This window comes from Dama dama, chromosome 32, assembly GCF_033118175.1.
Source record: "Dama dama isolate Ldn47 chromosome 32, ASM3311817v1, whole genome shotgun sequence".
Taxonomy (NCBI): Eukaryota; Metazoa; Chordata; class Mammalia; order Artiodactyla; family Cervidae; genus Dama; species Dama dama.
In genome coordinates this window covers 29,482,279-29,508,672 of record NC_083712.1, presented here as the reverse complement: position 1 = coordinate 29,508,672, position 26,394 = coordinate 29,482,279, and the positions used below count along the sequence as shown (strand labels likewise).

General features: G+C 36.1%; 1 protein-coding gene across 3 annotated transcripts in view; it reads right to left on the bottom strand.

Moving 5' to 3' along the window:
* DLC1 (DLC1 Rho GTPase activating protein) overlaps positions 1–26,394 on the bottom strand; it is a 409,749-nt gene that overhangs the window by 280,378 nt on the left and 102,977 nt on the right. For all 3 annotated transcript variants that reach the window (XM_061134629.1, XM_061134633.1, XM_061134628.1), the window contains exons 3-4: positions 11,932–12,081; positions 4,188–4,328 (exon numbers count right to left, since the gene is read on the bottom strand). In XM_061134629.1, coding sequence (XP_060990612.1) covers positions 4,188–4,328; positions 11,932–12,081 — 291 coding nt within the window. The remainder of the gene's footprint in view (positions 1–4,187; positions 4,329–11,931; positions 12,082–26,394) is intronic.

Below are 26,394 nucleotides of genomic sequence, written 5' to 3'. Positions count from 1 at the left end.
CTCAGCTCCCACCCCCTCCATAAGCTGTGTCTCCACCCTTATCTATCTCATTGCTACTTTGCTGAAAGTGAAATTTGCTCAGTCGTATCCGACTCTTTGCAGCCACATGGACTATAAAGCCCATGGAATTCTCCAGGCCAGAACACTGGAATGGGTAGCCTTTCCCTTCTCCAAGGGATCTTCCCAACCCAGGGATGGAATCCAGGTCTCCCGCATTGCGGGCTACGTTGGTAGTAATGATGAAAAGATTAGGGATGTATTTGGTCTGTGGAAGTAGAGCTACTGTTGCCAGACTGAGCTGGAATAAGATATATCTGTCTATTTTCACACTGCAGCAATTACAGTAATGAAGGTTAATAATTTCTGCTGTTTTTGATGTCTTCAAAGAAGGGTTTCTTTTTGTGATTCCAGTGTTCAATACACTCTAATATGAATGCCAATATCTTCCAACATTCCTTTTGATAGTTGAAGATCCACTTAAAGCTGGGGTTCCAAAATGCCCCAGATGATTGAGGTTCTCAGTTCTGTGGCTGTGGGAATTCTATCACATGGCAATGAGGGAGATTGTTTTTCTATGAAGCTGATGTTACTGCATAGCTCAGAACACCCTCCCTGTTCCAGCAGTACTTACTTTACAAATAAAATCTGTGGTTTTTCTTATCTCAGGCTTGGCCTCTCTTCATATATTCAGAATATATAAAGAACTCTTACAACTCAATAACAGAGGAAAAACCTAGTCTTTAAAAAGGCAAAAGGCTTGCATAAACATTTCTTTAAAGAAGGTATACACATGCCCAAGAAGCACAGTGGTGAATTGTTTGGTACATGAGTTTTACCTCAATGTTAAAAAAAAGAAGAATTGAACAGAAATTTTAGTACTGAAAAACACAGTAACTAAAGAGCTCAGTGTGGATTAAATAGTAGGTTAGACAAAGCTGACTAAAGGATTAATGAATTGAAAGACAGGTTAATAGTGATTAACAATAATTTAATGACCACCTATACTGATCAGTAGCTTTAAGTGAAACAACAACCACAACAATATTTCTGGGGTTTTGGTGCCCAACTTTAAAATCTTTCATATAACAACCCTATACTATGTAGTGCAGGAACAAGTCAAGCAACCGTTTATCCTGGTCAGAGGATGTCAGAATACTGTTCTGCAGTGGATGAAAGCCCTACATAAAGATGATATGACTACACATGGGTTGTTTGCATAAGTGTCTAGTGTGAGAGGCATTACGAGACTGCCTCAAAGGAACAAAACAAAGAAGTAAGAAATGGATTAGATTTTTTCTCTGATAATTGTTGCACCTGGAGCCATCTCAGTGCCTGTTTCAGTTGAGTGTTCCCTCTTTTTACTGTAAATCACATTTTATACCTATTCGTGAGTCATGTACTTTTTAGTTACATGCGGCACATTGTGTGTGAAGTAGGGACTGAAATAAACATTTACACCTAGTAAAAACAAAAAAGAAAGATGGATGAGATTTTTGAAATGAAGCACCAGACCTTGTTTTTATTAATGTGTTTTTTGGTAGTAGATATCCTACCTTCTAGCTTTTTAATTTTTGTGTGTCAAATACATCTCAGAAATCTACTGGAATGCTCAGTTTTCAGCATGATATATATACATGGTATTTATGAAAATTCTGAAGATTACTCATTGGTCCCCTTCTAATAATAAATATAAAAGTAGAAATCTTATTGAAGCATTGGCACTTAGAAATCCAGAGACCTTACATACAAAAGGAAAGCCAAATATTTGTGGTAGTTAGTCACCATTATAAATAGATTCATAGCAGCAAATCAAATGTAACATTAAATCATTCTGAAATGAAAGTAAGCATTCTGTAAAAATATGAGAGAAGTACACGGAGCAGAAATATAGTTCATTTTACGTGGATATTTGAAGTAGGTGTTCTTTGAATTTAATGTTTCTACTTAATATTAAAGTTGAAACTTTAGTTCACAGTGAAAACAACCACTCTGTAGGATTCTGCAGTTCTTTCTGGTTTTCACAAAGTAGCCAGTCTGTCATTATTCCCTAAGCTTAAAATTGAGGGGGAGTATGTATTTAATACCTCATAAAATAAGTAAAATTCTCCATTTTAATATTTTAACCTAGGGATAACTGAAAACATAAAATTGATCCATGGCAAAAGACTTCTTTTCTAACTTTACTAAAAAGGAATACTCAAAATAACAGTAACACCAAAACCAGCAAAAAATAAACACACGTGCACATTAAATTGGCCCTTCTGCTAACACAAAAGTTTGTTTTTCAAGATACTTTTTTAATTGTTCTTTTTCTTTAAGAAATTTCCTAAAAGTCAGTTGCCTTCGACAGTAGAGTGTTTCTCTCCCACTCTGGGTACCTCTCATGGCCAGCTAGAGAATTTGACTAAAGTCCTAGGAAGACCGATGGCTTTATGTTTCTTATTCTGAAAGCTTACTGAAGATGGTTACCATAAAAACATGTACAGACCTCAATAGAAACAAATGACCACATCTATAAACATGGGAGTACTGAAGAAAGACTAAGGAACTGTATACAGAGTGGCAGCAATTTTTACAAATTATAAGGTGACCACACACTAAAAAATATACATTTCAAGGGAGAAATAGCAGACACCAACAGTGATTATTCTAAGTAAAAGATGAATACAGAATAAATGTTATAGTAAAAATAGCACTCTAAAGGTCATTAAAAAGTGCTTTAAAAACTGATTTAAGCATAAATACCATAAAAAGGAATTCACCTCCCTTTCTATTTCTTTCTCATATGTCAGCCCCACACTTGTTTCCAGTGTTCATAAAGCCAATGCTCCAACGTTTCCCAAATCTTCAAGCTAAAACTCTCAAGAGGTTTTGATTTTTTCCCTTAATAAGAATGTGGTAAAATCGGATTGTTTGGCTTCTATTTGAATTCTGCATTTCAACTTTCTCTGTTCATTGTGGAAAGGGAGAGACCCATGTCACTGCAGTCTGCCCAGTGACATACATATTAGATCCTATTTTTTCAATGTACCATGAAATAGCACTGGGTAGTATGTCATTGGTTCTTCCCATTTCCAATAAATACAGCACTAACGTGCAGCATGTCATTGCATTTCACTGCTTACATGCCTTCCTCTTTTGGTAGACTGTGAGATAATTAAAGATAGAGAATATATTTTTATTGCTCTCTAAGTCTGTTTCATCTAGCATAACACATGGCACATCATAGGTGTTCAATAAATATTTATTCCATCAAAAGTAATCTAGACATTCTTGCAACTGAACATATCTACTATGTTTTAAACTCAACTATTCTCTTTTGAGTTTTATTTCAGATTTGCCTTTTATTTTAAAGGCAGGCAAAAAAAGCAATCCAAACTCATTTCTCTGTGTTAAGCTAACATGGACATTTAAAAAAAAATAATACGACACTATGATTTTCACTAAACTAGGAAAGGTTATTTTGGAGCGCTGGGACTTTAGATATTTGAAGTAGTAATTACTTCCTCCATAAATGTTACCTTTAGAGTCAAATACTGCTTTCTTGTTGCAGTTCAACTTTTTTATTTAAAGGAAAATGTCTTTTATTCACAATTCACTGTACTATACTACTATATGTGGTAATTCTTCTTTTCATTTGTTTTTGTAGCACTGCAAAGTCCATGAAACATCATAATAATAATGACAGTAGCTTACACTTTTTCAGTACTTTTTCTGTGCCAAGATTTTACCAAGCACTTGACATACCCACACAAAACTTATCATATGTGTGAAACTATATATCTATCTATACCCTTTAATCTATCCATCTATCTGTTTATGTATCTATCTCTCCATCCATCCATCCATTAATTTTCCCATTGGTAAGCTTTGTAGTCAAAATAATAATACATGGAAAATCATCTGAAGATTTTCATTCTTGTTTCTTTAAAGTTCTAAGTATCCAGCAACAAAATTTAATACCATATTTTGCATAATTTTAGAGCAATGACCCATTTTAGTAAAGTAATTGTATAATCATCTATAAAACAAACAAAAAAAACATTTGTTGGGTTATAGTTAAACATTTCAAGTCACTGCAACTAAGAATCCAAGAGTATTTATTCCAAATTGAATAGAGGAGATGTCAACTCTTACATGATGATCATCAACACTGCATGTTGAAACTGTTATCATATATAACTTACCGTAGACTTGGGTTTGGTTCCAGAATTGGCCACTGGGGTGGAAGACTGTGGGTCAGTGGACTCAGTGTTAGAAGACAAATTTATTTGTGTCTGATTTATCGAAGTGGTATCTGTTCCACTCTCAGGTCCTGATTCCAGATCCTATTAAAAAATACATTGATATGAAGGATATGTCCACACTCTCTACATGCCATTGTCCCTGCCTCCCATGCATTTTCACCTCCTCCTTCTCCTAACACACACAGACACACCACATAGTTATGACAACCAAAACTGACCTGTCACACATAACCATGCACTATTTTGTGCTAATCATTGTACTCTTTAGAGGGTCTCATTTTAGAATACAAATACTGAAAAGAGGTAATACACTCCTTTAGTAACTTAACAGCCAATTGTGCATTAGAAAGGGCAGCAGTGGTAGCTAGCTAGGATACTGCAATAAGTCGGGATATATTAATATAAGCCCATAGACAACCCCGGCTCTCTGTGTGACCCTGAGTAACTCGCTTCACATTCCTGTTGCAATGGAGTTACGGGTGTCAAATGAAAAGATAGTTCTCATTTCTTCTCACCTCACTCGCTTCTATGTTCCTGGTAAATCTCCATGGTGACACCTACAATCATGGCCTGGAATCATTTAGCTCAAGTGTATGTCTATCTAATGAACTAAAAGCTGTTTAAGGGCAGAATTACACTTTGTCATATGTAATTCAATTCCCTCATTTGATAATGAGTATAATAATTGCAGGCACTCAAGAAGATTATGAAGATTAAGCAAGATAATGCAAATTATATGCAACAAGCGCATATTCAATTTCATTAAATGCTAGGCATAACTGTAAATAATGTTATTATTAATATCATTATGTTTTCTGAGCAACTAGTGCACAATATGTGGATAAGACATGCCTGTTCAGTGAACGCAATTACTCAGTAACCGCTCCAAAGGTTGTGCCTTTAATTTACTAAATGCTATCTCCATGTTATACAGTAGCCTGAGAACACAAAGGAAAGGCAAGGATGAGGAGAATGCAAAGGGTGGTGGGGGGAAGAGAAGTGAAGGCATACATCACTTTATAATTTTATCCTGAGAAAATTATGATTTAAATATCTTTGTGTCTACTCTTTCTACATCTCAACTTTACCATGGCCCACATGCTTAAATACACTCTCTGGTCTACGTTCTACCACTCTCTTGTTTCTGTGTGCTTCCACTATGCTTGCTGTTTGTCAGTCTTTCTAGCACACCAAGGTGGCTCCTACAGTAGCAACTATGCCCTTCCTAATCCCTTGCTCAAGCACTTCCCCTTGCTGGCCCTTGTCACTCAGCTCTCAGTTTGAATATAACTTCTTCAGAGAAGCATCCTTTGACATTCCAAGCTAAAATAGTTTCTTCCCTTCAACCTCCATAGCATATCATTCTCTGTTTTACAATCTTATCACCTTGTTTATCTACCATATATCAATTTTATTCATCTACCATCTCTACCTATGTATGTATCATCTATCCATCTTTCATTCATTTCTATATTCTAATCCTTTTATGTCTCCCTTTATTGGAATCTATGTATCTCCAGAGTAGGGGCTTTACCTGTCTTGTTCACTAATACATTCACCAGGCTTATAATAGTACCTGGCACCTAGAATATGCTCATAAACATTGTTTTATCAAAGAATAACTAGACTGACAAATACTAATATTTAACCAAGGGCTTCCCTTGTGGCTCAGCTGGTAAAGAATCCACTTGCAATGCGGGAGACCTGGGTTCAATCCCTGGGTTGGGAAGATCCCCTGGAGAAGGGAAAGGTTACCCTCTCCAGTATTCTGGCCTAGAGAATTCCATGGACTGTATAGTCCATGGGGTTGCAAAGAGTCGGACACAACTGAGTGACTTGCACTTTCAAAGAGGCACAACATCTCTACATTAGAATTTATAAGACATTGATGAAAGAAATTGAAGAAGACACAAATAATTGGAAAGCTATCTCATGCTCCTGAATTGGAAAAAATAAAATTTTGAAAAATATCATGCTACCCAAAGTGATGTATAGATTCAGTGCAATCCCTGTCAGAATGCCAATGACATTTTTCATAAAAAAGGAAAAAAAAATCCTAAAATTTGGATGGAACCACAAAGGACTGTTGGATAGCCAAAGCAATCTTCAAAAATAATAACAAAGCTGGAGGCATCACATTCTCCTATTTCAAATTTCAGTACTATAGTAATAAAAACAGTATGGTACTGGCACAGAAACAGACACGGGGATCAATGGAGTAGGATAGAGAGTCTAGAAATAAAAGCATGCATGTACAGTCAACTAACATTCGACAATGGGGTCAAGAATACTCAATGGGGAAAAACAGTCTTTTCAATAAATGGTGTTGGGAAAATCAGATATTCACATGCAAATAAATTAAATCTGACCCCCATCTTATACCACTCACAAAATTTAACTTCAAGTGAATTAAAGATGTAAATGTAAGATCTCAAACTGTAAAACTCCTATAAGAAAGCATAGAGAAAATGCTTCTTGACATTGGTTTTGGCAACAATTTTTTTTTTGGGTATGACACCAAAAGCACAAGCAATAGAAACAAAAGTAAACAAATGGGACTATATCTAACTATATGGCTTCTGCACAGCAAAGGAAACAACAGAATGAAGATGTAGCCTATAGAATTAGGAGAAAATATTTGCAAACCTAATATCAGATAAGAGGTTAATATACAAAATATATAAGGAACTTATACAACTTACTAGCAAAAAACAAATCTGACTAAAAGATGAGCAGAGTGCCTGAGCAGACATTTTCCCAGAGACATACAAATAGGCAACAGGTACACGAAATGATGCTCAACATCACTAATTATCAGGGAAACGCAAATTAAAACCACAGTGAGGTATCACCTCACACCTGTCAGAGTGGTTATAAAAAAGACAAGAGATAATGAGTGTTGATGAGAACGTGGAAAAAAAGGGAATTCTAGTACTGTTGGTGGGAATATAAATGAATATAGTCACTATGAAAAACAGTATGGAGGTTCCTCAGAAAGTTAAAAATAGAACTACATATAATCCAGCAATTCCACATTTGGGTATACATCCAAAGGAAATGAAATCACTGTCTTGAAGACACATCTGCACCCCTTTGTTAACTGTTATGTTATTCACAAAAGCCAAGACATGGAAACAACCAAAGTCTCTATTGATGGATAAATGAATACAGAAAATGTGATACACACACACACACATACAATGGAATATTGTTTATCTACAGAAAAGAAAGAAATTCTGCCTCTTCTGACAACATGGAAGGACCTAAAAAGCATTATGTGAAATGAAATAAGAAAAACACAAATACTATATAAATCTCACTTATATGTGAAATCTAAAGAAGGCCAAAACAGAAACAAGGTAGAGTGGTGGTTGCCAGGGGCTGGGAAATGGGGATATTAGGGACAAGTTGGTCAGAGGGTACAAGTTTCCAGTTATAAGATGTTTAAGTTCTGGGGATCTAATCTTCACTTTCGTGACAGTATTAACATCACTCTATTATATACCTGAAAGTTGCTAAGAAATTAGATATTAAGTGTTCTCACCACATACATACACACAGGCACACAACTGTAATTATACTAGTTGATGGATGTGTTAACTAACCTTATATGGTTATTATTTTGCAATTAAAAACTGTATCAAATCATTACATTGTATACCTCAATATGTTATATGTCAACTATATCTCAATAAAACTCCAAATAGAAATTTAAAAAGTGGAAAACAAAGAAAGTATATAAAATACATACAAAAGAACAATAAATATGAAACAGAATACAACAATCTTTAAGTATGTGTGTGTGTATAAACATATAACCCTAACCAAATTTCTCATCCCTGAGTGATTTCAGATTAAGGGCTACATATTCTTTTCTTTTTTTTGGCATGGAAAAGACATTTTACATTTTACCATAAGACAAAAATAATGTATTAAAATTTCATATTGAATCAACATTAAATGGATAGTCATAAATAGCAGGTAATTTAGAAACATCAAATGCATAATCCTAAGTAGCAGGTAGTTTTTAAGCCATTTCTATTTGATATTTATGTTTATCAGAAACCATTTGCATTAATTTTCCTTCCTGTTTATGAATTAATTAGGTAAATAAGAGGGTAACCTTGCACCTTTCTAACAATATAATAATTCTGAGGTAAAATAATAAATATTTTAAAAATCCACCACTAATTGTGCTTTTACCATTTATAGACAATACTGTACTGTTCCATGTTCACAAACTCTTTGGAAGATATTATTATCATCACCTGATGGATGATGAAGCCAAAACTTAAAGCAAGTAACTTGACTAAGTTCACAGTCTGTGGCAGGACTGACATTAAAACTCAGATCTGTCTGACCCTCACTTGTCTGGCTCTATCCGGGCAGGTTTCATAAGCATTAGCTCTACCGTTATGAAGCTATTTGCAGTGCAGGAAGAGAGATACAGACACGGAATAGGGGTGAGGACATGGTGGGGGAGGTGGGTGGGATGAACGGGGGGACTGAGATTGATATATATACACTGCCATACATTAGAGAGATAGCTAGTGGAAGCTGCTCAATAGCACAGGGGCTCAACTTGGTGCTTTGCGGTCACCTAAATGGGCAGGACTGGGATGGGGTTTGGGAGGGAGGTCCAAGAGGGAGGCAATACAAGTGCACATAGAACTGATTCACTTTGCTGTACAGCAGAAAGTATACTCCAATAAAAAGACCCTTATTTTATTTTTAAAGCCATTCTTTATGACTCCAGCTCATATTATGTTTTTACCACTCCCTTTATTATAGAGAATCTGCCTGCCATGTGGGAGACCTGGGTTTGATCTCTGGCTTGGGAAGATCTCCTGGAGGAGGGTATGGCAACCCACTCCAGGATTCTTGCCTGGAGAATCCCCATGGACAGAGGAGCCTGGCAGGCTACCGTCCACAGGGTCGCAAAGAGTCAGACATGACTGAGTGACTAAGCACACAGCGCATTATATGTAGAACTCACTCTAACCTTTCCTTATAAATAATTTGAAACTGAGGTCACTGTTCCATTGTATGTCTTCCCCTCCCTCCTAAACTGTAGATTCACAGTGGAGGATGAGGGTGTATCAGAGGAGGCTTCTCCTCTGAATCTGGGACAGAGCTCCTTGGTGGACAGTTAAGGTCATAATCATCTATTATAACCCACTTATTCCATGGCACAATTATCAAATGGAATGGAAATCTCATGTGGAAAACTTTTTGATGATGAGAGAATGTTAAAATTAGCTTTAAAGACCAAGGAACAGAAATAAAGAAAAAGGGATGACTTAGAAAAACACAGAGACCAAAAAGAAATTTTGAGGGATTCAGGCTCTGTCTTATTCATCTCTAGCCCAGCGTTTGATGTGAGTGAAGACATGGGAGAAGGAAAATGAATTAACAAATACGAAACATGTAGTCTGTATCAGATCTTTGAATGCATTTACATATCTTCTTTCATTAACTCCTCCCAACAAGCCATTAAGTAGGAAACAATCTCTCCTGCTTTTACATGAACCTGAAGTTGAGAAATTAAATATTTTTCTTATGTTCTCAGACATTCAGTTGCAGAGCTGGCATGTGAACCCAGGCCTGCAGACTCTAAAGGTTATTTTTCTACTGTATTATACATTGGGCTTATTTCAATTATCTGTTGAACTAAAGACTCAGAAACACATTTTTATTTACAGAATCTACCACTGTTCAGCAAGGACAGTGATGGTCCATGAGACAGTGCATGTGATATAAAATCCAGCTTACACTTGAAATGGAGGGAGAAGATATAGATGTAGGCAAATCCTAATCATCAACCACCTTAGCTCTTGTTTTGTATTGTCTTTACCTTTCAACAAAGAACCACATGTAGCAGGTAAGGGCTGTTTGCTCTCTGACCTGGAGACAATAATATGGAGTTTCATTTAGCAGATATCTGTGCTGTGCTTTTTATCACTAAATACCTAGTACTGAGGAAAGGTCAATATAGAAGGAAAAAAAGAACCATTAAAGAGAGAGGGAGAGATTAGCATTTCATAATAGAAAACTTTAAAAGAGAAAATATATCCCACATGTACATTAATGGTAAAAAAAAAAAAAAGTACTGAGATGCATCTCCTATTGAAAAATAGGGCTATACATTTATTGAAAATGATGAAAATGAGCACAAAGGGAAATGGTGAAAATGAGCATGAAGCTTCTCTACACCTTTAATCTGTAAACAGGGTTAAAACACCCTTCTTGATGGTCTTCAGGAGGCTACTCTGGTTGTGTTTCCTTCACTGGGTGCCTGTCCTACTGAAGTATGTGTGAGACACTATGGCACCAGGGGAGGAGTAAGTGATTCTGTCTGGGAAGACATATGGAGATTTAGGGAAGACTTCACTGTAAAGAAAACATCTGAGATGAATCCTGAAGGATAAGGAAAAATTATCCAGAAGGTTACAAACAGGAAGAAAAATGTCATTTCTACTGACTTTCTAGGTCTAGACTGAAGTATTTAATGTCATGTTTTTTTCATTTTTAAATTGAAATTGTTTTTTACTCAAGGTATCAGATTCCTATAATAGTCAGCTATGAAAAGAAGTATAGGATAGTGGTTGAATGACATGGCTTTTGTACATACAATTACTAACTTCTCTATTCTTTTTGCTCTGAACAATGTTATAAGGAATGAATGTGTTAGCATACGTAATGCACACTATGTAATGCATTCATATATACTAAGGTTAGCTACTAATTTAACTTGCTTATTTTCTGTGAAATATTCTGTACCACAGTCAGAATAAGTCTTGAATAACTTCATAATCAATAGTAGAACTACACAAAATAATTTGATACAGAATAGTTCTATTTTGGTAGGTTCTCAAAAGGGCTCCATGGCTTAATTATAAGTAAATTCTACCGTCACATTTGTTAGATATGCAAAAACTAAGCCATTTAATATGAACATAATATTAAATATGTGAAGTGTATAGACATTTTGGCATCTATGTCTTCTAAATTTTATCTTGGGTGTTAGACTCTCAAAAGAGAGTCTATCTTATATGAAATTAATGCACAGTAAAATAAAGTTTTCACCTCTTTCCTATTCTTTATGTTTCACTAAGTGAATTTTAGAGTGTTCTCAATTTCAGCTAAATTCTTTCTTATAATATGCTGAGTTAGTTCAATCAGCATTCATTCCGCCATCCATCCACATGCCTACCCATCCACCCATCTACTTGCCCACTCATCCACCGACTCATCCATCCATCCAATTATTCATCCATTCATCCACAGATATTTATTAATCATCTTCTATATCCAGTGTAAATTTGTGGGATACTGGACATAAAATACTAAACAAGATAAACAGAGCATCACTAATGGTGTTTACAGCATATCAGAAAAGTCTGACAATGAGGGAAACAACAGCAATGAAGAGAATCTGATCACTAGAAAGCAAAGTAACTTCCCAAAGTGACCCTCTTTCCTGTCTAATAATAACCATTTTCCTTTGAATCACACACGTCTCTTACAGACTCTGCATGAAGCCTAGAACGATTTGAGTGATCTTTATGGAACACTATCAGGGTCACATGTGGGTAGACTGGGCCATCGAAGAAGTTTCATTCTCAAGAGGGACTCTGCAGATGCGGGACACATTCACACGCAGAGCGGGAGGTGGGAAGCTCACAGGGACTTGCCGCCGCAGGTTGGTTGGTGTGCTGGACGGAGAGGAGCTGGCGCTGAGGGCGTTCTCAATGTCCTGATCGAGCTGGTCCAGTTTCATGATCAGCAGCACCATGGAGTCTAGTCGCGCCCTATCTCGATCTTCTCTTATTTCCTGAGGAACAGAACATGCTGTTGTTGAATCTGAAAGGCCATTTCTTGGAAAGAATAAAAAGTTCCCTGTTCTTCAGTGGGACACAAAGGACACAATAAAAGGCAGTCTTCTATTTAAGGGGCAGGAACGTTCTATTCTGTACCATCAATGGATGCTTCACTGGGAAAATACTGACCTCCTGCCAAGAAGGCATTTTTACAGGAATATTAAACATATACTTTCTAGAGCAAGGCACAATGAAAAAGAGGCATAACACCAATGCTACTGAAACATTTACTATTTTCAGATTATTTTTGGAAAAAGTTGTATATTTACCCTTCTTTTGTCAAATCAATTATACACACAAATCATTTATAACATACTAACAATTGTTTTCAGGTTAGACATTTAAGGATGCATATAAGATAATAGTTTTGGATGACTATTTCTGAGTATATTAAAAATAAAGGAAAAGAATCAAACAAGGCAGAAATTTTTGTTTGTTTTGTTTTTTGTGTGAGGCCACTTACTGTTTTTTCATGCTATGTTATTGCCAATATTCATTTTCAACCTTCTTTCACACACTCTGGGGAAAAAAAAAAGGCCTCTACAATCACATGAATTGTGGTTACTTACTTTGAATTCTCTATAACATAGACATATATTTATGAAAATATTTTTTCTTATAAAAATAGTTAAGCTTTTCACTGACCATACAGAGTTATTTACACATGACTGTTCACTATTCTTGAGTGTTCAAGTCATTAGTATTAGGAAACTTTAAAATGTTCTGTAATGTGCAAAGTATCAGGTTGGGCAGAGTGAGGGTAAATGAAATAAAGACAAAACAAAACATGAAAGCACTGTGAGTTTCCTTAGAAGCAAGATCCACTGAGAGGGTCATGGACTCAGGACCAGCCTTTTTGAGGTAAATCGTCATTTGACTCATGTTGCCATTTTCTCATCTGTCTAAGGTATTTACCTGGGTGAAATCAGCTTTGAAAGGACCATCAGCAGTGACCTCAAAGGGAAATGCTACTGTGATGAAAGCCTGAAGGGTGTGGGTACAAGGGGGTAGTTAGGAGGTTTTGCTAAAAGGATGGATGAGTAGTGGCATGAATGAGGTGACTGTTTGAATCAGATCTTTGATTTTGTTTTTGGACTTTTTCTCTTAATCACCCTAAATTCCCTAATCACCATTAGGGCAGACCCCAAAGAACAAGAACTAGGGTAATTGCATGGAGTCATCTAATGCCATAGGGGTCTCTGTACTTCACACAGGTAAAGTAGACTGTTAATATTAACAATAACTATTTCTCACAAGTCAAATAATTAGTTTATTAGATTAAGTTGGTCAAAAAATCGTTAATTCAGCTACCATTAAGAAATTATTTGGGTAAGCTGAACCTGTGCTTGGTTTAAAGTTTAATGTCAAACTGAAAGACTCAGTCCCACTTCCATAAAGACATTAATTTTCAGAATATATTAAGAATTTTTCTGAGTTACATTAATTCCCTCATAGTACTATACTGTAATTATTTCTTCAGTTTCCTTCCATCATCTGTGTTGTCTAAAACATTTAATGAGGCTCTGACAGAGAATTACAGACCTTTTGTGGTTATAAAGTTTCATCGTGCTTAAGAAGGGCTAGGATATTTGCAACAGATCTGAACATTACTGTACATCATATTCCTCAATGCTACAGAACTTTGTTATATTTTTTTAAAATGTTATTTATAGTAAAACCCTGTTTATACTTTAATAGAGTCCCAGAAATATTAAAAATTTTAAATTCTATTCTAAATAATACAGAAAACGGAAGAATATGCCTGAATAGAAGACTCAAAATCACCTTAATTACTCCCTCAATGTATTTGCTTATATAATTTCCTTCTCATTTAAACCAAACTTGTGTTTGGCAAGGTAATGTTCTTTGCATATCTCTATGTTCACGTATGCTTTTGTATGATTGTCTTTCATTCACCAGTCATAACATCCTCAAGCAGAAACATGAGGTTTTTCCACCAAGCAGACACAGAGTCAAGTTTTACACTGCATATGCAACACTTTCACAGGAATAAAAATATTAATGAAATCAATAGAAGCCAGTGAAATAATATTTCCTGGGGTGTTAGAAAACATGTCTTAATATTTTTCCAGCTACTAAGTTAACATTGGATAAAACAGTATACCCTGAAGCTATCCTACCTATCAACAGTAGACTTAGAGACAATTTGTAGTAACTGGATGCTGAGATTGTGCTTTAAAAACTTTTTCAAGTCTATGGGCTGAGCATTGAATTATTTTAAATGACCTGCCAAAAGAATAAAATCAAGCAGCCTTGGTCTAAGATATTTCTTTAGAGAAATAAGCTTATTGCACTTCCCTTTCATTCGTGAATACTCCTTTGTTCATCATCTATTACAACGTTCAGCCTGAAATGTAAAGTACACAGACTAGCATCAAACATTACACATTAAACATCACAAAATAGAGTTGGCTACAAATGAGATGCTTTGGATAAATCTTTTGTCCTTGTTGTTAAAGCTCAAGTATGAATATTTTGCAAAGTTCTAACTTTTCATATGTCCATGGCTAAACTCCAGCAAATAGCTCATGGCTGAAAACAAAGCTGTGTGTTTGCAGATTCTGGCAAGGTTGAACTCTACAGCAGAGCTTTCATTTCATGCTGTCACTACAGGCCAGGGGAAGAGGAACTTCTTAATGAGCGAGGCTGCCTTAGTTCTATGTATTTCAGTAACTTAATCCCCTTAAATCAAAGCCAAGATGTGAAATTTTCTCCCCTCCCATCTTTCCTGCAGTCACAACTGTTCTGTGAAAGGGAACAAAACGTTTATCAGTGAATAAGAGATAGAGAATCTCTGCTGTCTTCAATATTATAGTCAACATGAGAAGACATAAGGAAAGTAAAAAAAAAAATTCATATACATAGTTTCTGATAGGAACTAGGGTAAGACGAAAATAGACAGGGTAATGAGGTATACAGTAACTTCAGGGGAAGTGTCCCATCTGGTGGAGTGTGGTCAGAGAAGAGCTTTCTGCCAAAGTGAGAGTAAACCATGATGGGGATGAAAAGAAAATGAGGTAGAAGAGAGAAAGACAGAGACAAAGATAGAAATGGAGAGAGAGAAAGAGAGAAATAAGGAAGGGAGGGAGGGTATGAGGCGGGGAGGGAAGGAAGGAGGAGAAGAGAGGGTTAGTAGAACTGGGAAATCAGTGTTACATGCAGGGGGAAGAGTGATATGAGGATGCTGAGGTGAGAACAAGTTTGGTGAATAAGAGGAAGTGAAAAAAAGTTAGGAAAGCCAGGAGAGGGAAAGTGAGTGGGAGAGTGAGTGGGTGCTAGGAAAAATTGAGGCTGACTATAAACAGGAGCCAACTATATTTTGTTATGAAGGTCACTGTAAGGAGGTCAATTTTATTCTTTGTATAGTGGGGCCATGGGAAAGATATAAGCAAATGAGTGATTCAGTGTGTTTTTTAAACTTGCAGACTTCTTGCCACATTTTGACAACCAAACATTTCTGGAACCTCATCACATTTTATGTCCAGCAATGCCACATGACTAATACAGGTGAAACAGTTTAGTTTATCCTAAGATGATTCTTCTAGTTCTAGCCATAGTCCTTTTTTCTGCTGAGGTCCCACTTTACAGTGATTAAAAAGAAATACTAGAAGTTTTTATAATCAAGTCCTATATATTTTGAGATCAAAGTGAAAAAGAAGTAACTGTTTAGGGATCCTATTTCTTGGAAGTAGGGAGTGAGTGGGCAGTGATATGTCAGAGAATCTTTAGCAACTGTATCTCCAAATAAAAAGAAAGCCCTAATTTGTAGTGTGTGCCAACTTTTCTGTAGTGTAAATACATCCATGGCCAATTTCAAGCTCCCAGCTAGACATTACTGAATGCAGTTTTGGGAGAGATGCACACAGTTGGCGCTTATGGTCTGTGGTGAGTTAATGCACAGGGGCTCCAACACACACACTAGGAGCGGGGACCAATTGGATAGAGAATCATTCTTAGAATCTGACTTGAATGGAAATATTGACAATTAAACCAACAGCTGTAATGAAGGTGTAGTCAACATAATCATATATTGAAATAATGCATTTTATTTATTTGATGCATTTACGCTCCCTAATACTTCCTCCCATTGCTCAGGTAGAGTTCAGTATATATTGTAGGTTTAAATTTAATGACCTTCTGGAAGGATCTCTTTTTTTCTGGTAGTGGCTCCTTTATCTACCTTCTTGGTATCATCCCTTATCTATGTTTGCAAAATTCCCTAATATGTATTATCATGAGCGTATCTATTTGTATTTTTACTTAAGTAAGTTAAAATTCATTTCTTTAGGTTACTCATTATGTCACCTGGATACTTCATTCAACACCTGAGACTTTAGAAACCTACAGGTCCAGGACAGTGGTACCAATGTTCTGACTTTGCAGATGAGCAAAGTGATTCCAGCGAGTTTTAGGTCCAGGTCACATTTCTGTTGGTAAAGTGACAGGCCTAGAGCTGGCTCTCCCTGTGCCTGTCCTAGTCTCCTTCCACTTTGCTTTCCTTCCACGATTAGTTTAGTAATCACTTCCACATCATGTGTACTCTCTTCCAACTCCCACAGCCCAGTTTATATTCTTTCTAACATATAGAAACTATGTTTTGGAAGAACGCCAATGATCACAATTTATTACAAGATATCTTTGAAGCATCTGGTTCAATTCTTTATACTTTTATTTAACAATCATTCAAGATGTGTTTATTGACCATCTACTGCATGCACTGTACCATTTCTTAGGTAGCAACTGCTTTCATATTTTTACAGCATAATTTTTAGAAATGCTGTTGTTGTTCAGTTGCTAAGTCGTGTCCGACTCTTTGCAACCCCATGGACTGCAGCATGCCAGACCTCCCTGTCCCTAACTATCTCCTTGCGTTTGCCCAAGTTCATGTTCATTGAGTTGGTGATGCCATCCAACCATCTCATCCTCTGCCATTTAGAAATGTTATGGAAACAGATTTTGCCTTCCTCTACCTTCCCAGTTTCTCCTTCCAGAACTAGACAGCCTAAGTAAAGCCTGTTCCATGAAACTGCCTTTCAAATATTTGAAAAACTACGTTGCACCCATTTTCTTTTTCATGGTAAATCATCCTCAGTTCCTTTAATTATTTGTTACATTGTTTACATATCTATGAAAACATAATTATAATGTTTTCAAATCCTTATTAGTTCTGTTTACTCTTCTCTGGATATGACATAGTTCTATCAATGACCCAACTAATGGTTGGTATCAAGGATTAAATATAATACTTTACATGTTTTCTGACCACGAAGATAGAGAAGGCAAGTATTTCTCCATGTTCCATATACCCTCTTTAACACAGCCTAAGAATTAAGGGCCTGTTGAGAACATGAACAGGCTATTCTTAATGGGATAGTCTCAATCTGCTTTTTTAATGAGAAGGATTTTTTTGGCTGTGAGCTGACCTTGAGTCAACCATGTGATATATGTCTCTTTCTCCCAGTATGTGCCTGTATCCTGCTAAGAACAGTAACATCCTGTTGTCTTGAGACTATAACCAGCTGTTGTCAAGGTATAGATAATGTACGTAGCTGCTGTGGAACAAATTTCCAGTTGTATCTTTTTCAAACACAAGTCAGTGTATACTTAGGCAAATTATGAGAAAAACTTCCTTTCAATTTGATTTGTTGTCAAAACCTAAGATGGCCAAGCCACGTGGAGTTAATTGGGCAACTGGAAAGAGCTCCTTCTTTACTCCCTTGAGTTACTTAGTCCCTGGGCAGTGAAGTCACTTTGATCACAATGGTATTGGGGGAGATAAACAGAGATTTTAGGAGATCATTCTCTCCAGGGTCATAAACTGGAATCCTTTGAATGGGAGCTTCTATGACTCCTCTTTCCTTGCCACTGAGGAAGATAACTCTGACCCTCTCTCTTTCTCCAAAGGCTCTTTATTGAACAGCATAGAACACAGCACATACACAGGGAGTGGGGATGATGTGTACATTATTGGACATTTCACAGACTGGGCAAACATGAGGTCCAGAGCAAAGGGTGCCTCCCTTAGAGCTGACAGGCTCCGTTTTCCTTATGCCAAGCATTTGGAAGGGAACCAAAAAACTCAGTGAAATACCCGGATGCTTCCAAATAGTAGATATTTGGCTCAGCAAATTCAGCACTGCCTGAATGTTCTGCTTGTCAATGAGTTGTGGCATCCCATAGACAGGCATAATAAATTAAAGGCTAGGCCAGGAATAGAACTAAGACTTCCTGATTCACAAGCCAAGGTTCTGGCCTCTACACTGTCTTTGATTCCATACACATCTTACTGGCTATTCTGGGCTGTTAATACTCCTTGCTCACCCGTAAAAGAAAGAGACCTTTTAGCAAAAAGCTTGGCTCAACTTCACTCTGAATTATTTGATCTAAAGCCAGCTGGACTAGTATGAAATCTCATATTAGTGTTATAAATTTCATTTGACAATAAATTCCTCATTCTAGACTTTCCTTTCTTAACATAATATCCTGCTTGAAGAATCAGAAAGTGATTAAATCTTTATTTCTTCAGAAGCAGTGAAGATTTTCATCTGAGTTGACTGGCAGAAGCTAAAAATAATGTAATTATTTTATGCCAGAATTTCTAGGCAAGTTCAATAAGTCAGCCTTAATTTTTATTCAGGTGCATTTTGAGATAAAATTTATACAGGCTGGTAATAAAGCTAAACAGAGGTAATAAAAAAACACACATAACTACTATCTCCCACTTGCCAGATATAGTCTGTTCAACCACAAAATCTTTGTATGTTATCTTTAAGGAATAATAACATATGCCAATATCATTTTAATATTAGATGGTAGAGAGAGGTAAATATTACCCTCATTTAAAGTTGCTACAAGGAATCTTTTAACTGATATGTACATTGTAGCACTATATTAAATGTCTGTGTTCAGTTCAGTTCAGTTCAGTCGTGTGTCTGACTCTTTGCGACCCCATGAACCGCAGCACACCAGGCCTCCCTGTCCATCAGGAACTGCCGGAGTCTACACAAACTCATGTCCATTGAGTTGGTGATGCCATCCATCTCATCCTCTGTTTTCCCCTTCTCCTCCTGCCCTCAATCTTTCCCAGCATCAGGGTCTTTTCTAATGAGTCAGCTATTCGCATTAGGTGGCCAAAGTATTGGAGTTTCAGCTTCAATATCTGTCCTTCCAATGAACACCCAGGACTGATCTCCTTTAGGATGGACTGGTTGGATCTTCTTGGAGTCCAGGGGACTCTCAAGAGTCTTCTCCAACATCACAGTTCAAAAGCATCAATTCTTAGGCACTCAGCTTTCTTCACAGCCCAACTCTCACATCCATACATGACCACTGGTAAAACCACAGCCTTGACTAGACGGACCTTTGTGAACAAAGTAATGTCTCTGCTTTTTAATATGCTGTCTAGGTTGGTCATAACTTTCCTCCCAAGGAGTAAGTGTCTTTTAATTTCATGACTGCAATCACCATCTGCAGTGATTTTGGAGCCCCCCAAAAATAAAGTCAGCCCCTGTTTCCACTGTTCTCCATCTATTTGCCATGAAGTGATGGGACTGGATGCCATGATCTTAGTTTTCTGATTGCTGAGCTTTAAGCCAACTTTTTCACTCTCCTCTTTCACTTTCGTCAAGAGGCTCTTTAGTTCTTCTTCACTTTCTGCCATAAGGGTGGTATCATCTGCATATCTGAGGTTATTGATATTTCTCCCGGCAATCTTGATTCCAGCTTGGGCTTCCTCCAGCCCAGTGTTTCTCAAGATGTACTCTGCATCTTGAGAAAGTTAAATAAGCACGGTGACAATATACAGCCTTGACATACTCCTTTTCCTACTTGGAACCAGTCTGTTCTATGTCCAGTTCTAACTGTTGCTTCCTGACCTGCATACAGGTTTCTCAAGAGGCAGGTCAGGTGGTCTGGTATTCCCATCTCCTTCAGAATTTTCCACAGTTTATTGTGATCCACACAGTCAAAAGCTTTGGCATAGTCAATAAAGCAGAAATAAATGTTTTTCTGGAACTCTCTTGCTTTTTCGATGATCCAGAGGATGTTGGCAATTTGATCTCTGGTTCCTCTGCCTTTTCTAAAACCAGCTTGAACATCTGGAAGTTCACGGTTCATGTATTTGCTGAAGCCTGGCTTGGAGAATTTGAGCATTACTTTACTAGCATGTGAGATGAGTGCAATTGTGTGGTAGTTCACTCTCTATTAATCTCCCCTCCCATTTAAAAGGGATGTGAAAAAAATTGGTCACACATTTGCTCAATTTTTAAACTTCAGTGAGGCTTCAAATGGAGCATTTCTTAGCCTGGACTTTGTAAATTTCCTACACAGTCTCCTAAATGGTTTCAAAGAACATTTATGCAGCAGGTCCTAAGGAGCGCTTAGAAGTGGCAGGTGTGAACCAGGAGAGAGGTGTGTGGGCAGCAATTCCTCTCTATCCCAGGGGAATCTGAGGATGCCTTCCTCCACTGGCTTTAAAGGCTCATTTTTGGTTGGGATAAAATTTCTAGCTAAATAATTTGGTAAGCATTCTGTAACCAGTTTTCACTTTAAATGCTAAAACTTTAGATTGACATTCAAGGTCAATTAATGTATGTATTTATTTAGACACAAAATCAGCCTTTATGGACTATTCTGTGTTCTGTGTCATCATGCCTACACGATATCCCTGTAGTTTTTCTGTTGTTGTTGTTTTGTTTACAATTCTCATAAGCTCTTTGCTAGCTCAGATATTAAAGGACACAGGACTTATTCTGGTTTGAAAACATAAGGAAAACATCTACTTAACATTAAAATTCCATAAATTATTTCCAAGAGTATTATGATGGTCTTTCCTTAGGTGTAGATAACAAAGCAAGGCATAAATAAAAATTTATTTCTTTTCTAGAAAAATATATGACTTAATTTAGAGGCAAAGTCCTGTATTGACCTCACCTATGTCTACTTTTCTAATTTTACCTCTCAGCACTTCCTGATCCTGCCCAGTGTCCCTCAAATTCAATCATTCTGAGGACAACTGCATATTTTTTGATATTTTTCTTTAAGTAGACTTAATGTTCACAGTTATAAATGCATTTCTAACCTAGACGGGAAGGAAATCTACAAAAGAGGGGATTTATGTATAACTGCTTCATTTTGCTGCACAGCAGAAGCTAACACAATACCCATATAGCAATTGGACTTCGATAAAAAATTTTTTAAATGCACTTTTAGTATCTGAATAGACATTTTTTCAAATAAGATGTAGAGCTAACAGATGCATGAAAAGATGCTCAACATCACGTTATCAGAGAAATGCAAGTCAAAAAAGCATCAGATATCTCTTCACAGATAGTTGTCAGAATGGCTATTATGAAAAAGATAAGAAATAATAAGTGCTGGTGAAGATGTAGAGAAAAGGAAACCTTTGTTCACTATTGATGGGAATGTCAACTGGTACAGCCACTATGGAAAACTATAGAGGTTCCTCAAAAAGTAAAGAAATTGATCCAGTCATTCCACTTCTAAGTACTTATCTGAAGAAAACAAAAATACTAACTGGAAAAGATAAATGTATCATTATATTCATGGCAGTGTTATTTACATAGTTAAGATATGGAGGCAAGTGAAGAGTCCAATGATGGATGAATAAGTAAAGAAAATAAAGAAAATGAACAATGGAATATTTTTCAGCCATAAATAAGAATGAAATCATGCCATTTGTGACAACATGAATGGACCTTGATGGTATTACACTAAGTGAAATAAATCAGAGAAAGAAAACTACTATATTATCTCATTCAAGTGTGGAATCTAAAACAAACAGACAAACAAAAACAAAAACTGAACTCATAGATACAGAGAACAGATTGGTGCTTACTAGAGGTAGGCTGGTTGGGGATGTGGTGGGAAAAGTGGGTGAAGAGGGTCAAAAAGTACAAACTTTCAGTTATAAAATAAAAGTGTAATATATAACACTATACATTAGTAACACTGCATTGTGTATTTGAAAATTACCAACAGAGTAGATCACAAAAGTTCTCATTACAAAAAAATTGTAACTATGTGTAATGCTAAAAGTTAACTAGGCTTCAATGTAGTGATCATTTTGCAATATATACAAAAGTCACATCATTACTATTTACACCTAATATTAATATGCTATATGTCAATCATATATATCTCCACTGAAACAATTTTTAATATATAATGCTGCATAAAATAAAAATCTTTTATTTCTAATATTTTTTCCTATAAAATGACAAAATTATTAAAATAAAAAATCCTTACACTATCTGATGTAACCTCACATAAACCATACTATATTTTAGGAAATACTGTACTAGAAGCACAGAACTTTTGGGTTCTCAAATATGCCATGTTCTTTCTCATTTGCAACTAAGATTACCAGATTTAGCCAACAAAAATTATATTTGAATTTCAGATAAGCACAAAATATATATTTTTAGTAAAGTCCCAAATATTCAGTGAGATAGTACTGTATGGGATATACTTATTCTAAACATGTTTTGTTGTTTATTTGAAATTCAAATGTAACTGGGAATTCTGTATTTTACCTGACAACTCTATTTTTTTTTTTTATTTTAAGCCTTTATTCATTTATTTTTTAAGAGCAGTTTTAGATTCACAGCAAAATTGGAAGGAAGGTACGAATATTTCCCATATACCCTTGACCCTCCCTGCCCCTCCAATGCACACACACAAACACACACACAGGCATGCGCACACAAAGCCTCCCTAATTGTTAACATTCCCCAGAGATGGAACATTTGCTACAACTGATGGACTTATATTGACACATCATACTCAAAGTCCATAGTTTACTTTAAGATTCACGCTTGGTATTGTACACTCTGTGGGTTTGAACAAACATATAATGACATGCATCCATCAATATGGTACCTTACAGAGTGTTATCACTGTCCTAAAAAATCCTCTGTGCTCTGTCTGTTCATCCCTCCCGCGCTCCCCTCACCCCTGCAATCACTGATCCTTTTACTGTCTCATTAGTTTTTCCTTTTCTAGAATGTTATTTTGTTGGAATTATACAGCATGTAGCCTTTTCACATTGGCTTCTTTCACTTAGTAATATGCATTTAAGATAGCTCATTTCTTTTCAGTGCTGAATAGGATTCCACTATTGAATGTACCACAGTTTGTTAATTCATTCATCCTCTGCAGAGGATCTGTTGGCAACTCTATTTTTGACTCATGTAATAATGCTCCTTTGGCTTAAAACACCTCTCCCTTGCCTGAGTATATCAGAGGAAACCCCTTGGTTTCAAATTCAAATGAACATTAACTGCCTTTCAAGTTTAGTGATACGACTTCAAAGAATGGAAATTTTTTCACAGTATCTTATTCAGAGTAGTAAGTATCTGAATATTATTCAGATAATGATCCCAAGTAAATCTAAGAATTGGCACTTTCTTTTCTCTTTAGTAGTAAAATTAAATGTGAAAAATGCATAAGGCTACTCTCACGGTATTTTTAGGATTACAAATTTACTTAAATTGTTACTGTTTTGTACTAAATCTTCCATGAGAGAGGAAATTCAGAGTAAATTTTTTGCCATTGTATATTTTATAACTATCAACATGTTATGTGTGTTTGTGGTTTTTCTGACATTAATAAAGAGCCCTCACATTGAAGAAGTATGGGAACTATTTATCTAGTCCAATCCTCTCACTTTTTTTTTCCCATGTGATGATAACCTTGGCAAGTTAAGACTTTCCCAAGGACACAGACTTAGTTAATGGCAGAATTGGAAACTGAGTCTCCTGATTCAACTCGGCTTTGCTTCCTATTACCCAATTAGTAACCAGTAACACTTTTAGTAATTTAAGGCATTTTCTTCAGTTTTAACAGTGACCCAAAAGGCTATATTGCCCATGCAAATTCACGTGCAGTGAGAGATCTGAGTTGAATACATGTAGATTAAAAAGTAGACTTAGTCACGCATTGACTGGCACCATCTCACTGCTATTAATCTAGAAATTTAGAAGATAAACCACTCCATTAATGATTTGTTCCTTTCTTCCCATTCCTTCTCCCTTTGTCCCGCCTTTTTTCTTTTCTCTTCCTTTTCCCCCTCCTCTCCCTTCTCTCCCCCTTTCCCTTCTTTCTGTCCTGTCTACAGCAAACTCTGACAGGAGTTCTTAAATATTAGTGCACATCAACATCATCTGAAGAACTTCCTAAACACAGAGAACTGCTGACTTGTAGGTCTCTGACGGAGATGGAACACTGCATTTTTAGTAACTTCCCAGGTAGTGCTACTGCTGCTAGGAGCCACACTTTGAGAACCTCCGAACCTGGCAGGCTATAGTCCATAGAGTCGCATGGAGTCAGACATGACTGAAACTACTCAGCACACACATGAACATACACACAGTAGAGCAATAGTGAGCAGTGGCTGATTATAAGTATTCTTGTAGAGCTTTGAAAACTTTGACATGCCAAGGCTCCACTGACCAAATTCTGATTCAGTCGGTATAGCACAGGACCATGCTAGTGTGTTTTGAAAGTTCCACAGATGTATTCAAAGAATAGTTCCACAGATGTATACATTCCACAACGTATATGAGTATCAAATCATGGTGTATACTCAAGTACATACAAACATATTTATCCATTGTTCTTCAGGAAAGTTGAAAAAAATCCAGGTTGTAGATCATTTACTTTTAGCACATATATTTCTTTCACTGATCTCATTTTGATGATAAATAATTAGAAAAGAAATAGCTAGTCAGTCTATAGGGTCACAGAATCAGACATGACTGACCAACTAAGCACAGTGCAACACAGTAGCTCCCTTATATTATCAAACATTTCCTGCACATATAGATGCCTTAATTAATTTTTAAAACCCACATGAGAAGAGATGGGGACTCAAGCTTCTCTGTAACCACTGAAGGACCTAGCAGAGAAACTGCCAATAGGAGGATTCCAAAGTATTTTTCGATTAATAATCAGTTATCTACAAAATTCCAATCTTTAGTGAACATCCACATAATACTGTCAATCTCTAAGAGTAAAAGTTTCTAAAGAGAGAAAGCATAAACAGCTACTATGGGAACTTTCCCATAGTTGAGGAACATTGAAATATATTATAGAGAGAGCCATTTGTATGGCTTCAGACAAAAATTAGAATAAAAATTAGACTCAGACCCAGAGTAATTCCACAAGAAATCCATTAATTCCCTATGGTAATAGATTAATGGCAACTATACACCAAAAATGTCATAAAGGCATTCATAAAATTGAAAACTTATTTAAGACCAATTGTTAGTGATTTGATAAAAAGAACAACAACACAAAAAGTCTCTCAGGTAGCAAGTTTTTGAAAGGCAACATTCTTAACTTGATTAAAACTGGGTATCAGATAATTAGAGTAAATATTGAAGATAATGGTGAAACATTAGAAACACTCCTACAATATTAATAAAAAGTAAAAATGCTCATTATCACAAATTCTATTCAACACTGTACTTGAAGTTCAGGCTGATACAACAAAAACAATAGAGGCAACAACAAATCACTGAGGATTATATTACAAAGGAAGAAAATTTGTGCCTTGAAAATCTCAGAGAATCATCTGATAACTTATTAGAACAACAACAACAACAAAAGGATTTGGTTCAACAAAGTAAAACACAGATGCATTCGTGTGCACTGTCTTTAAACATTTAAAAAATGGAATAGAAAAAATCACTATACCAACAAAGACTCATACAATATCAAGAAGTAACTGAATGAGAAAAATCAAGAACTTTTACAGAGAAAACCAAAAATGTCACCAAAAAAACCTAAAAGAACACTGAACAAATGAGGAGATATATGGTTCTGAATAGGAAAATTCTAACATGCTTCACATCTTGTGTATATATTACATATACATATTGTGTATATCGTCTTTCACCACTAGAATGTAGCAACTGTTGCCTGCTTGGCTCACTGATACAACCCAGGAATCTAGAGCAGTGGTAGACATATTATTGTCACATAATAAAGGTTGACTGAATGAATGAATGAATGAATGAATGAAATGCTGCCCTCCAATTCATTTATAAATCCAAAGTAGTCTAAAATCCCATGTGATTTTTAATGGAACGTGGAGAGCTGATTATTAAAAAGTAAAAATAAAGATAAGGAAAAAAATCCCAAAAGAAATAGATAAAAAACATCTTTTGATGAATATCTTTAAACATACCCAAAAAGAAAGTGAAAGTCATTCAGTAGCAATTCTT